This window comes from Hipposideros armiger, unplaced genomic scaffold (genome assembly GCF_001890085.2).
Source record: "Hipposideros armiger isolate ML-2016 unplaced genomic scaffold, ASM189008v1 scaffold_5, whole genome shotgun sequence".
In the NCBI taxonomy this organism is placed as follows: domain Eukaryota; kingdom Metazoa; phylum Chordata; class Mammalia; order Chiroptera; family Hipposideridae; genus Hipposideros; species Hipposideros armiger.
Window position 1 is genome coordinate 6,397,501 of NW_017731355.1, and position 19,078 is coordinate 6,416,578.

Sequence of the window (19,078 nt, forward strand, 5' to 3'; positions counted from 1 at the left end):
TGTGCATTTACAATCTAGAATCATACTTTGCAGACTTTAGCCTCTTTTTTTTTCACTTGACATTATGTTGTGAGCATTTTCCTGTATCTTTAAATATTCTTCAATAATATGACAATGGTTTTAATATAGTTCATTCTAACTATATTTTATAATTACTGTCTTAAAGCCACTTCTTATCCTATTTGTATATAACAGAAAAATAAACTATTTGGTTTTGTTACTGGTGTCATGATTAGGTAGTGTATATAGAATATCAAATATGAAGGTTTGATTGTTTCTATCTTGTTTTAATTTTTAGCAAGCTTCACTGCCTGCACTTTAGTTCTTGGGATTCAAGCAAAGAGTGGATAGTAGACATGCCTCAGAATGAGGATATTAAAGCCATATGTCTTGGTCAAGGATGGGCTGCTGCTGCCACTAGTGCCTTGCTCCTTCGACTGTTTTCTATTGGAGGTGTTCAGAAAGAGATCTTCAGTCTTCCTGGGCCTGTGGTGTCAATGGCAGGACACGGAGAGCAGCTTTTCGTTGTTTATCACAGAGGTAGATTTTTTTCCCAGTCTTTTTTAATTTTACCATGACCTAAAGTAAATGGAAATTACTTGAACTTTTTTTTTTCTTTTTGTTTTGGATTATATACCTCCTTTCACATTTATTTTAGCATTTGAATCAGTGTAATCTTTGGATGTATAGAGTTTGGTTGTATTCCCTAATAATGAAAATGAAAACATTTTATTTATAGAAGAACTGTATTAGAGAAAGAATTTCAAGGTACAGTTTGCTTAATTATAAGAATTTTCAGAGTTGAAATGCCTCAAAAACTAAACTAACTCTAGTGTGAAGGCCCAAAGCAACTTTGACTGACTTTTTAAAAAGTTGCTGCCTTCTTTTCCTCACCTCGTATTCTCTCTCCAGTCCCCACCACTATGCTCAGACTGGTTTTATCAAGGTTTTCAATGATCTATTTATATGTGTGTGTGTGTGTGTGTGTGTGTGTGTGTGTGTGTGTGTCCACCAGAAATGCTTTCTTCTTGGCTTCTGTGACATCGCTCTCCCGATTCTTTCCTCACTTTTAACTCTTTGAGCTCTTTTGCTGGCCTCTCCTCCAATGCCGACCTCTTAGCTGGAGTTCTGCAGAACTTAGTCATAGCCCCTCTTACCTAATACTTTCAGTCTTTTGACTGCTTAGCCATAATAAGAAATACATTCTACATTGCCGTTCTGAACATACCTGCAAATGTAACTGAAATAAAAGTGTCATGGACAATATTTGCTCTTTGATTTCTTTCAATGCTGGTTGCAACTCTGAATTGAAATCATGACTCATGGGTCAAGAAATTCACTTTGAGACACTAACCTGGGGAATCTCATCATGGCCCATGGCTTTAAATATATCTATGTGTCCATGATTTCTAAGTTAACATCACCAGCCCTACTCTTCTTGTGTCTCCCGACTTGCCCACTTGAAATCTCAATGTAGAGCTTTGATACGCATCTCAGACTTAACTTGGTCGTAATAAAACCTTTGATATATTTTTCCCTCCAGTCTTGCTTCTTACTTAGTTACCCCATCTCAGTAAATGGCATACTGTTAATCCAGCTGCTCAAGCCAGGAATGTAAGAGTTATCCTTGATTCTTCTCTTTCCCTCACCATCCCATATCCGCTCCATCAGTATGACCATGTCATCATGTCAGTTCTTTGGAATAGCACATTTCAAATCTCTTTCTTTATCTCCTCCACTAAACCCCCAGTCCAACCCAGATGGCATCCCTTGAGCTATTGTAACAGCCTCTTAACTAGTCTTTCTTTCTTGCATTCTATAATCTATTCTCCACATAGCAGCCTGGGTGATCTGTTAAAAACATGAACCTTTTCTGCTCAGATTCCTCTGATGACTATCTGTTGCTTTTAGAATAAAAATTAAACTTCTTATCACAGCTGACAGGGCTCTACATGATCTGACCTATGCCTGCCTCTTCAACCTCATCTTTTGCCACTTTTCTCTTATTACTCATTCTGGCCATGCTGGCTTCTTTGTGTTCTTCAAATTCACAAGCTTATTCCCACCTTAGGACCTTTTCATTAGCTGTTCTCTTTGTCTACTGTAGCTGTTCCCTTTCTCTTCCTAATATTTGGATGGCTGGCTCCAACTTGCAATTTACATTTCAGCTTACATTTCACTTTCTCAAAGAGGCCACCTCTGACTACCCAGTCTAAAGTAACCACTCAGTCTGGCACTCTGTATCACATTATTATTTTAGCTCTTTGATAAAACTTAGCATTTTTTTGTTCTTTTTCTTATTTGTTTCTTAATTCATTTGTTTATCTTCTCCTACCTGAATATGAATTTCGTGAGAGCAGTGACATTGTCTTGTTTACCATTGTAGCCCCAGTGCCTGGCACAAAGTAAGCTTTCTATAAATATTTGAGTGGCGAATTACCACTTATAACCACTTTATATAAATAGTCCATGTAACATTGTTATTCTGGTTCTGATACCTGAATAGTGCCTCAGTTAGGTGGGTTATTGATAAAAACTAGTGCTAGTTAACCTAAGCAATAAAATCAGTTCAATTCACAGAAAATAAATTACACTGCGTTATAGCTAAATAACCTTCGATACCTGATTTACATTTACATTTTTTTTACTAGGAACAGGATTTGATGGGGATCAGTGCCTTGGAGTTCAACTGCTAGAGCTGGGGAAAAAGAAAAAGCAAATTTTGCGTGGTGATCCTCTTCCTCTTACAAGGAAATCCTACCTTGTATGGGTTGGATTTTCAGCTGAAGGCAAGACAAATTTATTTATATTAAAGATATTTTTTAAGAAGAAAATTGTTTCATTGCTCTTTCTTGATTAATTTCTTTATAGATAAATTGTCTACATTTTATGTTTAAATTTCATTTTACTGTGTTGACAAAACTGGAAATGAATTGTTAGGCAAGGTAGCCATTGTTTTATGTGCAAATTCTCTTTTTTATGAGAATTTTTTGATTAGAAAACTTACAAAGAAGAAGTAGATTTTTCTGAAAGTTTATTAAGGTAGCAAGGAGGAGGTACAAATCAATGGTAAAGTTGTGGCTATTCCGGCAGATTATACACAAAAATCAGGAATTTTTTGTTGCTGCTCTGTCTACTACAGTAACCACTAGTGACTAGCCACATTTGGCTACTGAGCACTTGAAATGTGGCTCATGTGAATTGAGATGTGTTGTAAGTATAAAATACTCGCCCAATTTTGAACACTTAGTATGAAAAAGAGAATATAATTTCATTAATAATCTTTTACATTGACCACATATTAAAATGATTATATTTTGGATTTAAAAAAATACATTATTAGAATTCACTTTTTTCCCCCCTTTCCTCAGGTGGCACTAGGAAATTAAAAATTACATTTGTGGCTCACATATTTCTGTTGGACAGTGCTGTTGTAAGCCGATTTAATAGTGACTTATGACATGATTTGAAGGACACTGAGGAGTACCTTATTTGAAGGAGCCTGTTGACCCTGTCTCCTGGCTTAAGTATTTCTATTGGAGATTTGTGACCTTCGGTTACTTCATTAGAAACTCCAATTTTATCTTTAAAATATCAACCATTTCTAGATGTGTTTTCTGTTGGGATATTACTCGTCATTTGTATTTCAATAATGTGACCATTAATAGCTTCCATTCCTTTAGTTTTATTTTTTTTCCAATTACCAATTAGATCTAGACTTTGAGGAAGCTGCTCTTTGCAGAGTGAGAGGGCTATAAAGTCAGAGATAGGAAAAGGGGTAGTTAGGGAATTTGCTGTTCGCTTCCTGAGATGGGAGCAGAGTAAGCTGGGAACAGGGATGATTACTTGTTTCCCAGTAAGAATTGTGCACCTAGGAATTGGGGAACAGAACAGTGACGAGGCCAAGAAAGAGAGGGAGGAAGAAGAGTACTATAGACCGACTCTCTGCATCCTCACCTTGTATGGGCTCTGGGGTTTTTCCAAGCCTCTCTTAACCAGGGAGGCTTCAGATTCAAGTTGAAATTTTTTTTTTTTTAACTGAAATTGGCTTTTAAAAACATTGCTGTATTCCAGCAGGTGGCATAGTTTTCACTGAAACTATCATTTTTTTCTCTTTATTTGGGTAAATTTCAGTCATAACTTAGGCATTTTTTCCCCCCTTTCTTTAGTTAGGTCTTCTTTATGTGGTTGATGAAATTTTGTGAGACGTTAAGTTGGATAATTTGCCTTTTTGTTTTGTTTTGCCTTTTGCTTTTGAATTGAAAGTTGAATCATTGATATATATCTTTAAAATAGTATTTATTTAACAAATACGTAGATTTGTTTCCAAGTGATTTGTTTTTCTGTTGATGTATAGGAACCCCCTGTTTTGTGGATTCAGAAGGCATTGTTCGAATGCTTAACAGAGGGCTTGGTAATACGTGGACTCCTGTATGTAATACAAGAGAGCACTGCAAAGGAAAGTCTGACCATTACTGGGTGGTTGGTATCCGTGAAAATCCCCAGCAACTGAGGTAGGCTATTATAAAATGCTTTTGAAAGTGTAGTTTTTATTTGTCTTTCTTTCCATAGTCACTAAATCAGAAATTTGTTTATATTCACTTTGAAGTTTTCAACCAATTGCTTTACTTAGAACTTATTATTTTTAAATTCAATATTACAAACATAAGTTGTTATGGCGAGACTTTTTCTTTACTGACAGGTGCATTCCTTGTAAAGGTTCTCGGTTTCCTCCTACCCTTCCACGCCCTGCTGTAGCTGTATTATCCTTTACGCTTCCTTACTGTCAGATTGCAACAGAGAAAGGAAAAATGGAGGTATGTGAAAATCTTACCTTGACACTTTAAATTGGATAAATTGGATAAATGACACTTTACATTTTAAATGCCCATGTCACATGGGCATTTAAAAATGATCCTGATGACCAGTGTTGAGTATAATTAGAGAGAGAGAGGTAGCAAGGAAGGAAGAGGACCGCTTGTGGTCACCAGGGCACCTGACTGTCATCACTACTTCCAGGGACTTTGTGAGTAAATGGGTATTATCGTTGGTGCCTCAGTAGGGTAAGATACTCACTCGTTGGGTTGGGCAAGTCCCGAGAGGGCGAGCTTCCATAAATTTTGTGCCATAGGTACCTGCTTGCTTCACCCTAGGCCTAGCCCTGCATCGTCAAAAGTCATTTGAAATCTTGCAAGTCGTTATTCTAAACAAAAAGCAAATTGGCTTCTACAAAACTAGTTTACCAAGTTCTCTTAACTATAGCCTGAACTATAATAGCTAGGAAACTGTTTAAAAGCCTGTATTTCTTCCCTTTTTTTAAGGATAGAAGATGAGGTCAAGCTGTAATATCACATTAGAATTTGAATTCTAAAATAAGCTATAGAAAGGAGTATTTCAGAAAATACTAAGCAGTTTTTTCCACTTCTGTAGGAACAGTATTGGCGTTCAGTTATGTTTCACAAACACCTTGATTATTTAGCTGAAAATGATTATGAATATGAAGAGAGCACTAAAAATGAAGCAATAAGACAACAACAGGAACTTTTAATAAAAATGTTTGCGGTAAGTAAAATAAATATACTGAAAAAATTAAATGCTTTTCTAAGGTTGAATCTCTTAAAGGCATGTGAATTGGCACTGAGTTCTACAACATAGAATTTCTTATTCTTAACTTGTATCCGATAGTGTTTGTCTCCCTTACAAGTTCTGTTTTCCAGTTGATGTTGCATTTAAAATATTTAAAACATTACCTTGTATCTAAGATCATGGGCAGTAATAAACTGTCCTGGTACAACCTCCCTTTTATTTTGCCCACTGCAAAGTTTTAATGGGACCTCCAAGTGATTTTGATGCTTAATAAAGTTTAAGAACCAGGAGTTCTAGCTCCCGCTCTTATCACGTGCAACAAATAGAGTTCCTGGACTTTTAAACTTCCAAGGGTGGGCAGGCTTAATAACTTTTGTAAGGCTTTTAGATAGGCCTGCCTTTTGTTATCCTCTTAGGCAACTGTGTGTGGTACAAGTTTGTCTATAGTCAGTGGACAGGTTTGGTGCCTTGGATAGTTAAGTACCTTTATCTTTGGAGATAAATGAACTGTTTGAATCATAAGGTTCATGCTTGTGTCCTCAGTCCAGGTTGGTTTATGGACAGGAGTATAATATAATTTCTTCTCTGCTCATCTTACACTTGACTATAAGCCTGTTAAGGGCAGTGGCCACATCAGGCACTGATGTATCTAATACATCGTAGACTCAGTTTTTCTTGAGAGAGTAAATGGTCCAGTCTTTTCATTTTAAAGTGGAGGGAAAAGGATTCTGAGGGAAAAGGGATATCAAAGACCACAGAGCTAATTGTAACTGGTCTCCAAAGGGTGTAATCACTGCTGTCACCTCTGCAACACTGTCTTCAATTTAGTAGTAAAGAAATTTAGTTGATTGTAGAGTAAGTTTTGTTCCTTTTATAAAGTGTCCTTTGTGGTCTAGGAACTAGTAACCTTTTTCCTTCCTACATCACATTTAAGGAAACATGTTTATTTATCATTTAGCCTTAGAGGAGCTTTTCCTCGGAAGCAGGATACTAGTAGCTTTGGAGGCTGGTCGTCTTTAGCATTCTTGGTGCCCTGGCAAATGCCTGTAGTTCATCCTAGTTACTGTGAGAGCCACACTACAGCAGGTCCTCAAGTAACATCATTTCATTCAATGTCAATATGTTACAGCTGATAAGAAAAAATAATCTAGTCCCGGCCCAGGCCACTGTCCATGTGGAGTTTGCATGTTCTCCCCATGTGTGTGGGTTTTCTCCAGGGACTCCGGTTTCCTCCCACGTCCCAGAGATGTGCACATGAGGTGAATGGGGTGTCTACATTGTCCCAGTCTCAGTGTGGGTGTGTGGGTGTGAGTGGCCCTGTGATGGAAGGGCGTCCTGTCCAGGGTGAGGTCCCACCTTGCACCCTGAGCTGCTGGGATAGTCTGGCCATCCGTGACCCTAAACTAGAATAAGCAGGTTGGAAAATAATTATTGTTTTTATTTATCTTTCTTAAATACAGAGGGTGCCGAAAAAATGTATACACATTTTAAGAAAGGAAAAAATTGTATTAAAACTGTAATAACATATACTGATAACAAAAGATGAATATGAGTCATATGTATACATTTTTTTGGCACCCCCAGTCTATGTATAGCTCATACTTATTTCAGAATTTAATATTAGAAGTATTTTGGGTCTTTATTTAGAAGTTTAGTGATGTTTTTGTGACCAGAAATATGTGGTAGGAACTTTTAACTCTTGTTTATATCAGTTAGCCTATGGTAAAATTGGTCTGTTATATGTCCTTTAGCTTAATGTCACAGTTTCCTAGACCCTATCAACCCCATTAAGTGAGGGCTTACTGTATTCTTTCATTTCTAAAAGCCCGCTGAGGCTGAGTACCACCCTGATTGAGAAGTATTGCTTATAGATAAGTGATACTAGAAAATTTGAGGATGATATGCAGGTGAATATCAAAAGCTTCTGTGCTAATGGATCAGACATGGATGTGTAAGTAACAAAATAATCCTTCTACCCTATGAATTATGAGACCCTTGGTAGTCTTCGAAGTTTTAGTTTCCTCATGTTGTACTTGAGTTGCCTCACTTTAAGTTGTCAAAATTCATACTAAAAGAAAAGTAGTCAGTGTTTTCTAAGAGATGTTAAATGAATGACCTTTGTTTTATATTATTAAGTATAAAAAAATAGAGCGAGAAAAAGGAAGTTGTTCGTTAACTTGGAAATTATATAACAGTTTCTGGTAGTTGGGAATCATAGGCAATCAAACTTAAAAACTGTTGGATAAATCTACTTGTCCCCACCCAAATTCACTTAGTAGCATTTGAGTGCCAATTCTGGGTAAAGTAATAAGTAAACTATTTACAATTCATTCCTTCTTTGAATTTGCTACTTTATTTGGCGAGGGTGGGAAAACAAATGTAAGAGAACCACATGTGAATTTTAAACGAATCTCTTTCCTTGCATCTAATAGCTTGAGATGATGTGCTCTATTTCATGGAACCTGAGCTACTATTGATTATAAAATGCACTGTTATTTTATTCATTTAAGCCATGAGACAGAAAAAAAATACTCCCAATTAACTCGGACCTACCATCCACTGTAAGACATTTTCCAATTTCAGAGATGTTAAAATGTGTACAGTTGTGCATCTTGTAATCAGTAAGATACGGTGTCTAGAATACTCTTTTCTCAATTTTATTAGTAGTTTCATTCCTTTATTTTTAAAAAGTTTTACTTCATGTGATTTAACTTTGTTTTGTTTTGTTTTTCTTTTTGGGTTAGCTTTCCTGTAAACTGGAGCGGGAATTTCGCTGTGTGGAACTTACTGATCTAATGACTCAACATGCTATGAATTTAGCCATTAAATATGCTTCTCGTTCTCGGAAATTAATGTTGGCCCAAAGACTTAGTGAACTGGCTGTAGAGAAGGCAGCAGGATTGGCCACAACCCAAGCGGAAGAGGAGGAAGTAGAGGAAGATTTCAGAAAAGAGCTGAATGCTGGGTAAGAAATATTCAGTTGTTTGAATTTTTCTTTTCCATTCTGAATATTAACTTGCTCTTAGCATATAGTTCTTTATTAAATAATATAATTGTCTTTTAGTTACAGTAATACTGCTACAGAGTGGAGCCAGCCAATGTGCAGAAATCAAGTTGAAGAAGAAGCAGAGGACACTGGAGAAGCTGATGATGTAGAAGAAAAATCAGAAATACATAAGCAAGGTAAAATACATTTTTAAGACAATTTAAAGATGAGAAATGTCATGTGTGGGGCTCTCACCAATTTACTTGGCTAAGAAAATTGAATACAGTAGCCTGCCCTTATCCGTGGTTTTGCTTTTTGTGGTTTCAGTGACCTGCGGTGAGCTATGGTCCGAAATACTAAATGGAAAATTCCAGAAATAAACAATTCATAAATTTTAAATTGTGTTGTTCTGGGTAGCGTGATGAAATCTTGTGCTGTCCTGATCCATCTCACCTGGGGACATCAGTCATCCCTTTGTCCACTGTATTAGCAGTCACTTAGTTGCTCAGGTATCAGATCAGCTGTGGTATCGCAGTGCTTGTTTTCAGGTAACTCTCGTTTTACTTAATCATGGACCCAAAGCACAAGAGTAGTGATGCTGGCAGTTCAGATATGCCAAAGAAAAGCCATAAAGTGCTTCCTTTAAGTGAAAAGGTAAAAGTTCCTGACTTCATATGGAAAAAAAATTTGAATGCTGAGTTTGCTAAAATCTATGGTAAGAAAGAATTTTCTATCTGTGAAATTATGATGAAGGAAAAAGAAATTTATGCTAGTGTTGCTGTTGCACCTCAAACTGCAAAAGTTACAGCCACAATGTGTGATAAGTGCTCAGCTAAGATGGAAAAGGCATTAAATTTTTTGGAGGAGACGTGAACAGAAAACGTGTTCTGATTGAGGCAACGTGTTGAGCCAGAAAGCGTGGAGCCTTTAGAATAGCGGTTCTCAACCTTCCTAATGCTGCAACCCCTTAATACAGTTCCTCATGTTGTGGTGACCCCCAACCATAAAATTATTTTCGTTGCTACTCTATAACTGTAATTTTGCTACTGTTATGAATCGTAATGTAAGTATCTGTTTGTTTTCCGATGGTCTTATGCGACCCCGTGAAAGGGTCATTCGACCCCCAAAGGGTTCGCGACCCACAGGTTGAGAACCACTGCGTTAGAAGGTTTCAGCAAAGGGTCCTCCGAAACGAGTGACCACATCACATAAATTTATTACAGCATATTGTTGTAATTGTTCTATTTTGTTATAGTTATTGTTGCTAATCTCTTTCTGTGCCTAATTTATAAATGAAACTTCATCATAGTTATGTATGAATGGGAGAAAACGTAGTATATATAGGGTTCCATACTTCCTCCGTTTCAGGCATCCATGGGAGTGTTGGAACATATCCCTTGTAGATAAAGGGGGACTGGGTACCCATACTTTTTCAAGACATCTTTGCTGTCTGTTGATTATAGAGGATGCCTTTATCTTCCTGTTTACATTGTATTATCTGGATTATTTTATAGGACAGAACCCATTTTCCAAAAATGCAAATTCCCCTGATGTGCCAGCTGTTAAGTTAGGTAAGCAAGATCTGTGATTTTGTAATATCAAGGAAATTTTATGAGTAGTCTTTAAAGTGATACATCTACTCAAATACACCTTACTCTTTAGGGCCTGTTTCTTGTTTTACTTTTTTTTTTGTTTGTTTTTAGCTGAGCCACCCTGCCACCTGTTGGCAGCTCAGCGGCTGCTCAGCTCGGGCTGGGACTCGAACCGCTGTTGCTCAGAGCTCAAACTCTTGAGCTCTTGAAGGAGCTCTTAACCAACTGAGCCACTCGGCCGGCCCTTGTTTTACTTTTTTTTATTTATCAGAAATGTTTGTAAAAGTGTGTCATTTAACAAATATTTATTAAATGCCTATTGTATGTCAGGTATTTGACTAGATGGGATTCAGAAGTCAGGCAGACATGTGTGGTTGACCCCTGTATAATCCTTGTAGTACCAGTTGACTTTTAAAACTATGTACATATACTACTTTGGTTAAAAAATTATCTTTAAAAACGTGTACAGAGTATTAAAAGAACAGATGACAGATGGCTATAATTTATTCAATGGTGAGGGGTGGGTTTGGGCCCCAAGGAAGGCCTTATGGAGTGTTTAAAGCAGAGACATAAACAACGAATAAGTCAGGTAGGCAAAGCTGGGTGGGAGCAGAAGCAGGGGAAAAGCATGTGGGCTTAAGGAACAGCATGTGTGACAACTGGAAGAGTGGTGTGAAGAGCACAGAGCAGAGAAAAAGTGGTGCTGGGTGGTTTTGGAGCAATGGACAGGAGCCAAGTTGTGCAGATCCATGTAGACCATACATTTTGATCTTTATTCTGAGGTCGCTGGGTGGCTGTATGTTTTAAAAGTAGGAGCATAGCATGGTGCACTGCAGAGGAGGAATGCATATAAAGAGACTAATGAGGCAGTCCAAGTGAGATTGAATAGGGGCTGGGACTAGGGTGGTGGTGATGCTGGAACGACGGGAAGAATTGAAGAGGTTATTTCTGAAACCGATGTAGAAAGTGTGGAAGTTCAGGTGTGAGGAATGACTGTCAGTGTCTGGCTTGAGTACTTGAGTGAACGATGGTGCCATTTATTGAGTCAGGAAACACTAGAGAAGCGCAGGATTCGATAGGAAGATGATGAATTACAATTGACTATTTGGGTCAGGAGCTCAGGAAGTAGTATGTCTGGGATGGAAATACAAAATGAAAATTGTTGGCATAAGTTTAGCAATTTAAACCATGGGCATGGGTGAGGGAGCTTTGGGGGAGGATGTAAAATGAGAAGAAAAATGAGCTTAGGCCTTAGGCATCCCCAACATTTTAACATCAGGTTGTGGAGAAGGAGGAAGGGGAGCCATTGAAAGAGAACGAGACAGTGAGGAAGGAGGTGAGCCAGGGTGCTGCGGTATCTCAGAAGGCAAGGAGGAGACAGCATCAAGAAGAAAGGAACACTCAGCTGTGTGGAGCGCTGTTGGGAGGCCAAATAAGATGACGACTGAAAAGTAGCCACCAGGTTTGGCCACATAGAGTTTTACTGGGTTCTTAGCAAGAGCAGATTCTGTCGGGCGGTAGGGCTGGAAGCTACACTATATTGGACGTGAGGAAATGGGAATAGCCATGTAGATAGCTGTTGAGAAATTTGGCCATATAGGGGAGATGAGAGAAAGTGGCTGAGGGGATGTGGGATAGAGAGGGCTTGTTTTTCTGTTGGTTTGTTAAAGTTGAGGAGCCAGTAAAGAAGGAAAAGTCGAAGGTGTTGTGGCCATTGATAGGACAAGTTTCTTGACAAAGCAGGAAAGGGTGGGATTGAGAGCACAAGGAGAGGAATTACCAACCTCAGCTAAAACAAGGCACCATTCTTCATGCTAGCAGGAGAAAAGGATGGGTTTGTACATACTGCTTGTATAGTGGCAAGTTGGGATAGTTCCCATCTACAAACTTTTATTTTGTCTTGGACATAGGAGGGTCACATGTAATTGTTAATAGTTTTAAAGTTACAAAGTACATTTATTTTCACATAATATTGATTAAAATATTCTGTGTATTATTATAGAAGTCAGAGGTCTTCTATGTTTTCCAACTATTAAGTGAGGGTTTCTTTCTTATGAAAGGTGCAGTTACCGCTAGCAACCAAGGACGAATAAACCCCTTTAAGGTAAACTCTTTCCAGCAATGTTTTCTATTATTTTAATACATTTCCATACAAAGAAATATTTTTAAACCACCCAGTGACCCTCCTGAGACTCGGAGGCATTAAAGACTAAAGCAGATCTTGTGAAAAGAATGACGAAAGCAGCACTGGTTCACACTTGGGCCTAGAGTTATGTTTTTTACTTATCTTCTAAGTACCTATAGTTTTGAAAAGTACACCCAGTTTTTCTTGAGGATGTGGTATTTGAGAATATGTGCAATGATCTTAATTTGGATTGAACCAAATATATTCCGTTTTGAAAATGAGACTATAATACAAACTTAACAGAAATGTAAAGGAAAAATAAATCTCTTGGGATTCTTTTCATCTTTCAACACAAAATGCTAATACGCGTTTGCTCTGTAGGTATTAGCCAGTTCGAAAGAGCCAGCCACGTCAGTGAATTCAGCACGTTCTAATATTTTAGATAACATGAACAAATCATACAAGAAATCTACACTTAATCGAGCTGCAAGTAATGAAAAGTCTCCAGTTATCAAGCCTCTAGTTCCAAAGCCCAAATCGAAGCAGGTACTGATTCAACTACCCACGTCTGCAATAAGCAGCATGCAATCTGTCTGTCTAACTAGTTTTGTTCACTGTTTCAGATGTGGGACAGTTGTTTATAATTGTTTGTCCACTGAGGGCACTGGTTCTCAATTCTGGTTTTGCTTCAGAATCACTTTTTAAAATATATATATACCCAGGCCCTGGGGACTCAGGCATGTATCTGTATTTAAAAAGAATCTCCCATTTGGTTCTGATACATATCCCTATTTATTAAGGACTGGTATAGTACCTGGTTCTAATCATTCTTTGTTCTGTATTCTCATTTTGTTTCCCAGATTTTATCCCAGATTTGGTATTTCACCTCAGATTTGTCATCAGTAAAATATGTCTATTGTTTATCTCATGGAATTTGAAGTATGGTTTTTTTGGGTCTTGTGTGCGTATGCATGTTTATTTTCAGCCAAGAACCTCAGGACTTCCCCTGTGGGTAAAAGAATTCTAAATAATTACAAATATTTTTCCAAAACTTGTAACATAAAAAATCATTCTAGATTTTGTTGCAGTATTCATTATGTTTGTTTTTACAGGCATCTGCAGCATCCTATTTCCAGAAAAGAACTTCCCAAACTGATAAGACTGAGGAAGTGAAAGAAGAAAACCCTAAAAATGTATCATCTGAAACCCCAGCTTTGTGTCCTGAAAACACTGAAAATCAAAGGTCAGTACAGAGAAATTTAGTATCCTCATGATGCAGTATCCCAATAAAAGGCATACAGAAGTAGCAATGCAAAATTAGGCATCTTTGTTATTCATTATTGTAAATAATACATTGGCATTGGTAGTGGGCATTCTGAGCACTTTAAGGAAGCCACAACTATTAATTAATGCCTATTTACATTACTTATTAAAGTAATTGTATATATTGGTAAATTGTTTATATGTTTTAAATTGTAGATACATTTTATTAGGATACTGTAGAATTCATTTTTTAAAATAGAACTCTTTTTTTTTTTTTTTTTTAGCTGAGCCATCCTGCCATCTGTTGGCTGCTCAACAGCAGCTCAGCTCGGGCAGGGAATCGAACTGACGACCCTGTTGCTCAGAGCTCAAACTCTTGAGTGAGCTCTTAACCAACTGAGCCACTCGGCCGGCCTAAAATAGATATTATAGTTACATGGGAGAAACACAGTCAAAAGATATGTGATGAAGAATAAATCTTTTTCCTATCTACCCTGTTCCTTTCTCCACAATTAGTTACTGCAACAAGTTTCTTATATAGCCTTCTAGAATTAACCTATGCGTGTATAAACACTTATTTTTTTTCTATTTTTTTAGTTTCATAAAAATGATAGCATACACGTTGTTATATACCTTGCTTTTTTCCCCACTTAATAACAACTTTTGCAGGTCATTTGATATTACTACATAAAGAATTTTTAAAATCTTTTTATATTCATTGAATGGATATACCGTGGAAAAAGGCCTTTTGCTAGTACAAATAGTGCTGCAATGAATAACTATATGAGTGTCATTTCTCACATATCCATGTAGCTGTGGAATCCTGTATGGGTCAAGGTAACGTGCACTTGTAACTCTGATAGCTATTGCCAGATGGCTCTGCACTGACATTGTATCATGTTAGACACCCAGTAGCAATGTGAGAGTCCTGTCTGTCCATGTCCTGTTTGCCCACCTTTGCCCTGTGTTACCACATTTCTTCATCTGTTACGCAAGATTTATTTAAAATGCATCAGTGACGTTGAAAACATCGCCATTTCATTTTTAGCATTATGTATCTCATTTAATCAGTGCCTCATGGTAACCAGTTTAATTTGAGGGGGTAGCTATGATTTTCATTTTTCCTAGTTTGTTCTGAATTAATGTAGATATTAAACAGTGACATTTGTATTTAAGAAGATTCCATTTTTATATTATCGACTGGCTCTACAGGAAAAAAGTGCTCAATAAATATTAAATATTTGTATTAAACCTTCACTTGTGAACTACAGATAATTTTTGTCAGAAGTGAAATCTAATAATTGACAAGTGTGCCACGTCCATGTTTTACATAATGATACAAGAATGGACCCACACTTCCAGGACAGCTGTGAGAGCCAGGGTAAGAAACTGGTTAAGGAACCTGAGAGAGTCCTGAAGATTTCATATAGCTGGTTTGGGAAGTGGAGAAAGAGACTACCAAGGCTACATGGGAGAGTTTTACAGGCCAGAGGGGCCAAGTGACATTGCAGACCTTGAGTCTGTCAACATTCATGAAAGAGTTGAAAATGCAGAATCCATGGTTGTTGCATTTGGAAAATACAAGTGTGAGTAATCCCTTTGAATTGACCTTACAAAGAATTTTTCAGTTCATTATACTTGCAGTCTCCAGGCACTTTCAGTAATATGTAATATGAATATTAAAAGTGTAATTAATTGTGTCTCTCTTTAATAGGTATACAAAGACTAATGGTTAATTACTAACCTGAAAAAATCATAAAGTACTTTAAGCTATGTCTTAACTATAAAATTTATTCATGTAATTGTGCTGTTTTAGGCAGAAGACTGGGTTCCAGATGTGGCTGGAGGAAAACAGAAGTAATATTTTGTCTGACAATCCTGACTTGTCAGATGAAGCAGACATAATAAAAAAAGGAATGCTTCAATTTAGAGTATTGTCAGCTGAAGAAAGGAAGGTAAGGATAATTGTGCTGAAATTGAGATCTTAGTGAATTCCCAAGTTTTAAAAATTCTTGTAGAATATATCTTTTTCTAATTTTGAAAATTGAATACATTCTGGTAAACTTTTGGTGGAGAGGAAACTAAATAACTGAAATGTCAGCATTAAACATATGGATATGTAGTAGTTATTATTTAGTACTAATTTTATTTGGGGGTGTTTTGGGGCAGATATACTATTATTTCCATCTGTGTAAGTTCCTGCATATTATAAGTTAGGGGAATACCCCAAGAAAAAGTGCAACACTTGCAAATTAAAAGCAAATAAAATTAATGAGTAAAAATGAAGTTAATTAACATTTTTGGACTAGTATTTTAGGGTCCTTGTCAGCAGAATTTTAAAAAATACTATTTACTTACACTGAGTGCTAAACGAGAACACTGCTTTTGGGGGGAAAAGCTGGTGTTCTGTTCAGCCCTTCACGTGGAAATTAGAACAGGTGGCTTGTACCTGTTGCTCCCCAGGTAAATTTCTGCCATGTGAAGAAAGGCTAGGAGCAGCCTCTGTTACAATGGGAAGGAATGTGTGTGATGTATCAATTAAATCCTCACACTTCACTTCTTGGGGGTGGCAGTGTGCCATAGGGGCACCTGGTGACACAGATTCTTGCCTCGATAAACTATGAATAAAGATATTGCAAAATGAGGAAGTTTGAAACTGGTCTAACTACCTCTAGCCTCATTTAGAATCTTGTCAGCAACCTTGCATTTCTCATTTTTATAAGTGTTTATAAAAGGACAAAAAATTAAAGAATTAGATAAAATGGCATCTGAATGAATCAGACCTATTAAGGCAGCAAAACAGGAAGCAGCTTGGCAAAAGATGTGATTGTGTTTTTGAATACTTAGAAATGTAATCAATATTTTAAAGATAAACCTTAAACATTTACTTGATATCCAGTCTGTTAATGTGAGAAATTCTACAGCTCAGAGGGTCCCGTTGCTACAGTAACTAAATGGGAAACAAAATAGAGTAGTAGTAGCAGGAACTGTTATAGATTAAGAGAGATGTAAGAGACAGATAAGTGAAGCTTGTTAGGTTCTTGCTTAGTGAATAGAGGCCAATCCTGAAAGAATATCTAGTATATAAAAATAACATTCCTGAAATGACAGTTATCGGGATGAAGAACTGACTACTGATTGCCAGGAGCTGGGGCCTGGTGAGGAGTGGGGCAACATGAGGGACCCTTGCAGGGATGGCTGTTCTGTATCTTGAATGTGGTGGTAAAAACACGAACCTACAATAGGATTAAACATACACACGAGTAGAAGTAAAAAGGAGGATTGTGTCGGTGTCAATATCTTGGTTTTGCAGGATCCTACCATTGGGGGAAACTGGGTAAAGGCTACACAGGAGCTTTCTGTATTATTTCCTACAAATGCATGTGCATCTTCATTCTCAAAATGACAAGTTTCATTAAAGACAGTACTTGCAGTTATAGTATTTTGCACTTAATAGGGTTAAGTACAAGCAGAGTTTATACTGAAATATTATAGAGGTATAATGTAAATTTTAATGTGCTCCACAATTAACACATTGTTTGCGGGAAACGAGTAAACTCATCATAGCGCTTTTTATACCAAAGTGCGGGAGACAGTTAACTCAGGTATAGAGACCTCTTTGTAAGCGGGAAAATGCCCGCTTACAAAGTGTTAAGTAATAAGTTTAACAGTGAGAATCTTTAATGATTATAACAATTCAAGTGCTAATTGTGCTACTTTATATACAGGAATGTTACCTGGAAAAGTAAAGAAATCATTTTTTTCCTATTACTTTGTTATTGCATACAAATCTTTTCTCCAATATTTTTACAAAGGCATGGACGACTAAGGCCAAAGGAGGAACGGCAAGTGATGGAGCTGAAGCAAAGAAGCGAAAACGTGTGGTGGATGAAAGTCATGAAACTGAAGATCAGAAAGAAAAAGCAACAGAGAATCTGAATTTGCCTAAAAAGCATAAACCTTTAGATCTTTCTACAAATCAGAAACTGTCAGCTTTTGTATTTAAGCAGGAATAGAGTAAGGAAGTGACTGTAGGAAAGTAATGGATTTTTTTTTCTGTCTTTGATGAATCTGGACTTTAAAAAAAATATTTAGGAAATGCTATATATTTTTAAAAGAGTTTAAAGACAATTGTTTGTCTTTATAAGACAAGGTAGTAATTATACTGGTGGTGGTAGCAGGGAATGTGTAGAAACTGTCATTTCTGCAGATTGCTCTGCCCGCACATGGAGGGCCATTCAGAAGCATTGGGATTGTGGTCACTGACTTGAAGCCACTAGCATATCCCAATGGAACGCAGTTTGGTTTTGTTTCTTACTTCCAAAATAATCCAAGCCAAGGTCTTAAAACCTCCGAGCATTGAAGTACCTTGTACGGATTTTCCCTTTTGGTTCATGTCATGTACTGGGAAGCACTACAGTAGTTCTCTTCCGAAGTGCTACCATGGATTGCTCTCCATGTCTACTGGACCTAGGGGACCATGTTCTTTTTAATATGGGCCCTAAACATGTACATAGTTTTGTAGATGAGACTTTTTCTTTTCTTTTTTTTTTTTGAAATTTCTTCATATATGGCTTTCAATCTGTATAGCCGAGTTTTTAAAAAATAAACTTTTGCATGTCTATATTTTGCTTGATGTGGCCTTCATATTGTATTTCCATGAAATGGAAATGTTTCTAGAAAATATATTTTATATTTATACCCATAATTTCCTCCACCATCACCATCCTGCTATACATTCTACACACAGAAAGAAGAACTGAAGATAATGTTTTGATAGTATTGCAGCCCAGGGTGTGGTGTTCTCCTGGTAAGGTACTCTGGTTATCAGCATCAATAGTAGTTTATTGAGCAAGTTTTTGAAGCCTTGATAAGAGAGTAATCAAAGAGTTAGGGAAAATAGCTTTCCATTTTGTGTCCTGTCAAGTATGATGACAGTGCCATGTAGCACAGCCACAAGTTTGGGTTATGTGGGCCTGAAATTCGAACCGTACCCCAGCCTTTAGAGAGCCGTTTTTGGGGAAGCCTGTGTGCACTGTTTTAACCTCATAAAACTGATGAGAGCAAAGGGGAAAGGGAAGCTATCATAGTCAAGCAGGTAAATGTAGAAGCCTTTCGTATCCCAAGTGTGGCTTCTTCAACCAACCAAGCTGCAACACAGTGTTGATTTGACAGAGCCTCTGCTTCAATGATGTCGGTCTCAAAATGGCTCCAAATGATTTCTGCACTGCACAATAAAGCTAGACTGGAAATCAGAAAGAAGGAGAAGGAAAAGTGTTGAACTCCTTTTATTCTGAGCAAGCAAGATGAAGTATTTTATACATTTTTGGTTATTCTAAGCAGCACTTAATACAAATGCAACCACTTAATGAGGGCAAGGTACAGGGGAGGGGAGGGGTGGATAGTAGTAAAATAAAATCAGGTTAAATTGAGGATAGGTTGGAAGGAACAAAATATGTGGAAAATTGAGATGTATAGGAGCCAAAGGATTTTCTTTATCTCACGATGATTGAGGTTAGGAAGGAG

At 37.2% G+C, this 19,078-nt stretch overlaps 1 protein-coding gene across 1 annotated transcript in view; it reads left to right on the forward strand.

The window, feature by feature from the left end:
* WDHD1 (WD repeat and HMG-box DNA binding protein 1) overlaps positions 1-18,176 on the forward strand; it is a 52,504-nt gene extending 34,328 nt beyond the window's left edge. Inside the window, exons 14-26 of the mRNA XM_019646109.1 lie at positions 299-540; positions 2,652-2,789; positions 4,358-4,514; positions 4,703-4,817; positions 5,431-5,562; positions 8,331-8,551; positions 8,651-8,769; positions 10,087-10,143; positions 12,225-12,268; positions 12,671-12,835; positions 13,402-13,532; positions 15,369-15,507; positions 17,368-18,176. Of these exons, the coding sequence (XP_019501654.1) occupies positions 299-540; positions 2,652-2,789; positions 4,358-4,514; positions 4,703-4,817; positions 5,431-5,562; positions 8,331-8,551; positions 8,651-8,769; positions 10,087-10,143; positions 12,225-12,268; positions 12,671-12,835; positions 13,402-13,532; positions 15,369-15,507; positions 17,368-17,568 (1,861 nt within the window). The 3' untranslated portion in view covers positions 17,569-18,176. The remainder of the gene's footprint in view (positions 1-298; positions 541-2,651; positions 2,790-4,357; positions 4,515-4,702; positions 4,818-5,430; positions 5,563-8,330; positions 8,552-8,650; positions 8,770-10,086; positions 10,144-12,224; positions 12,269-12,670; positions 12,836-13,401; positions 13,533-15,368; positions 15,508-17,367) is intronic.
* The last annotated feature ends 902 nt before the right edge of the window (positions 18,177-19,078 follow it).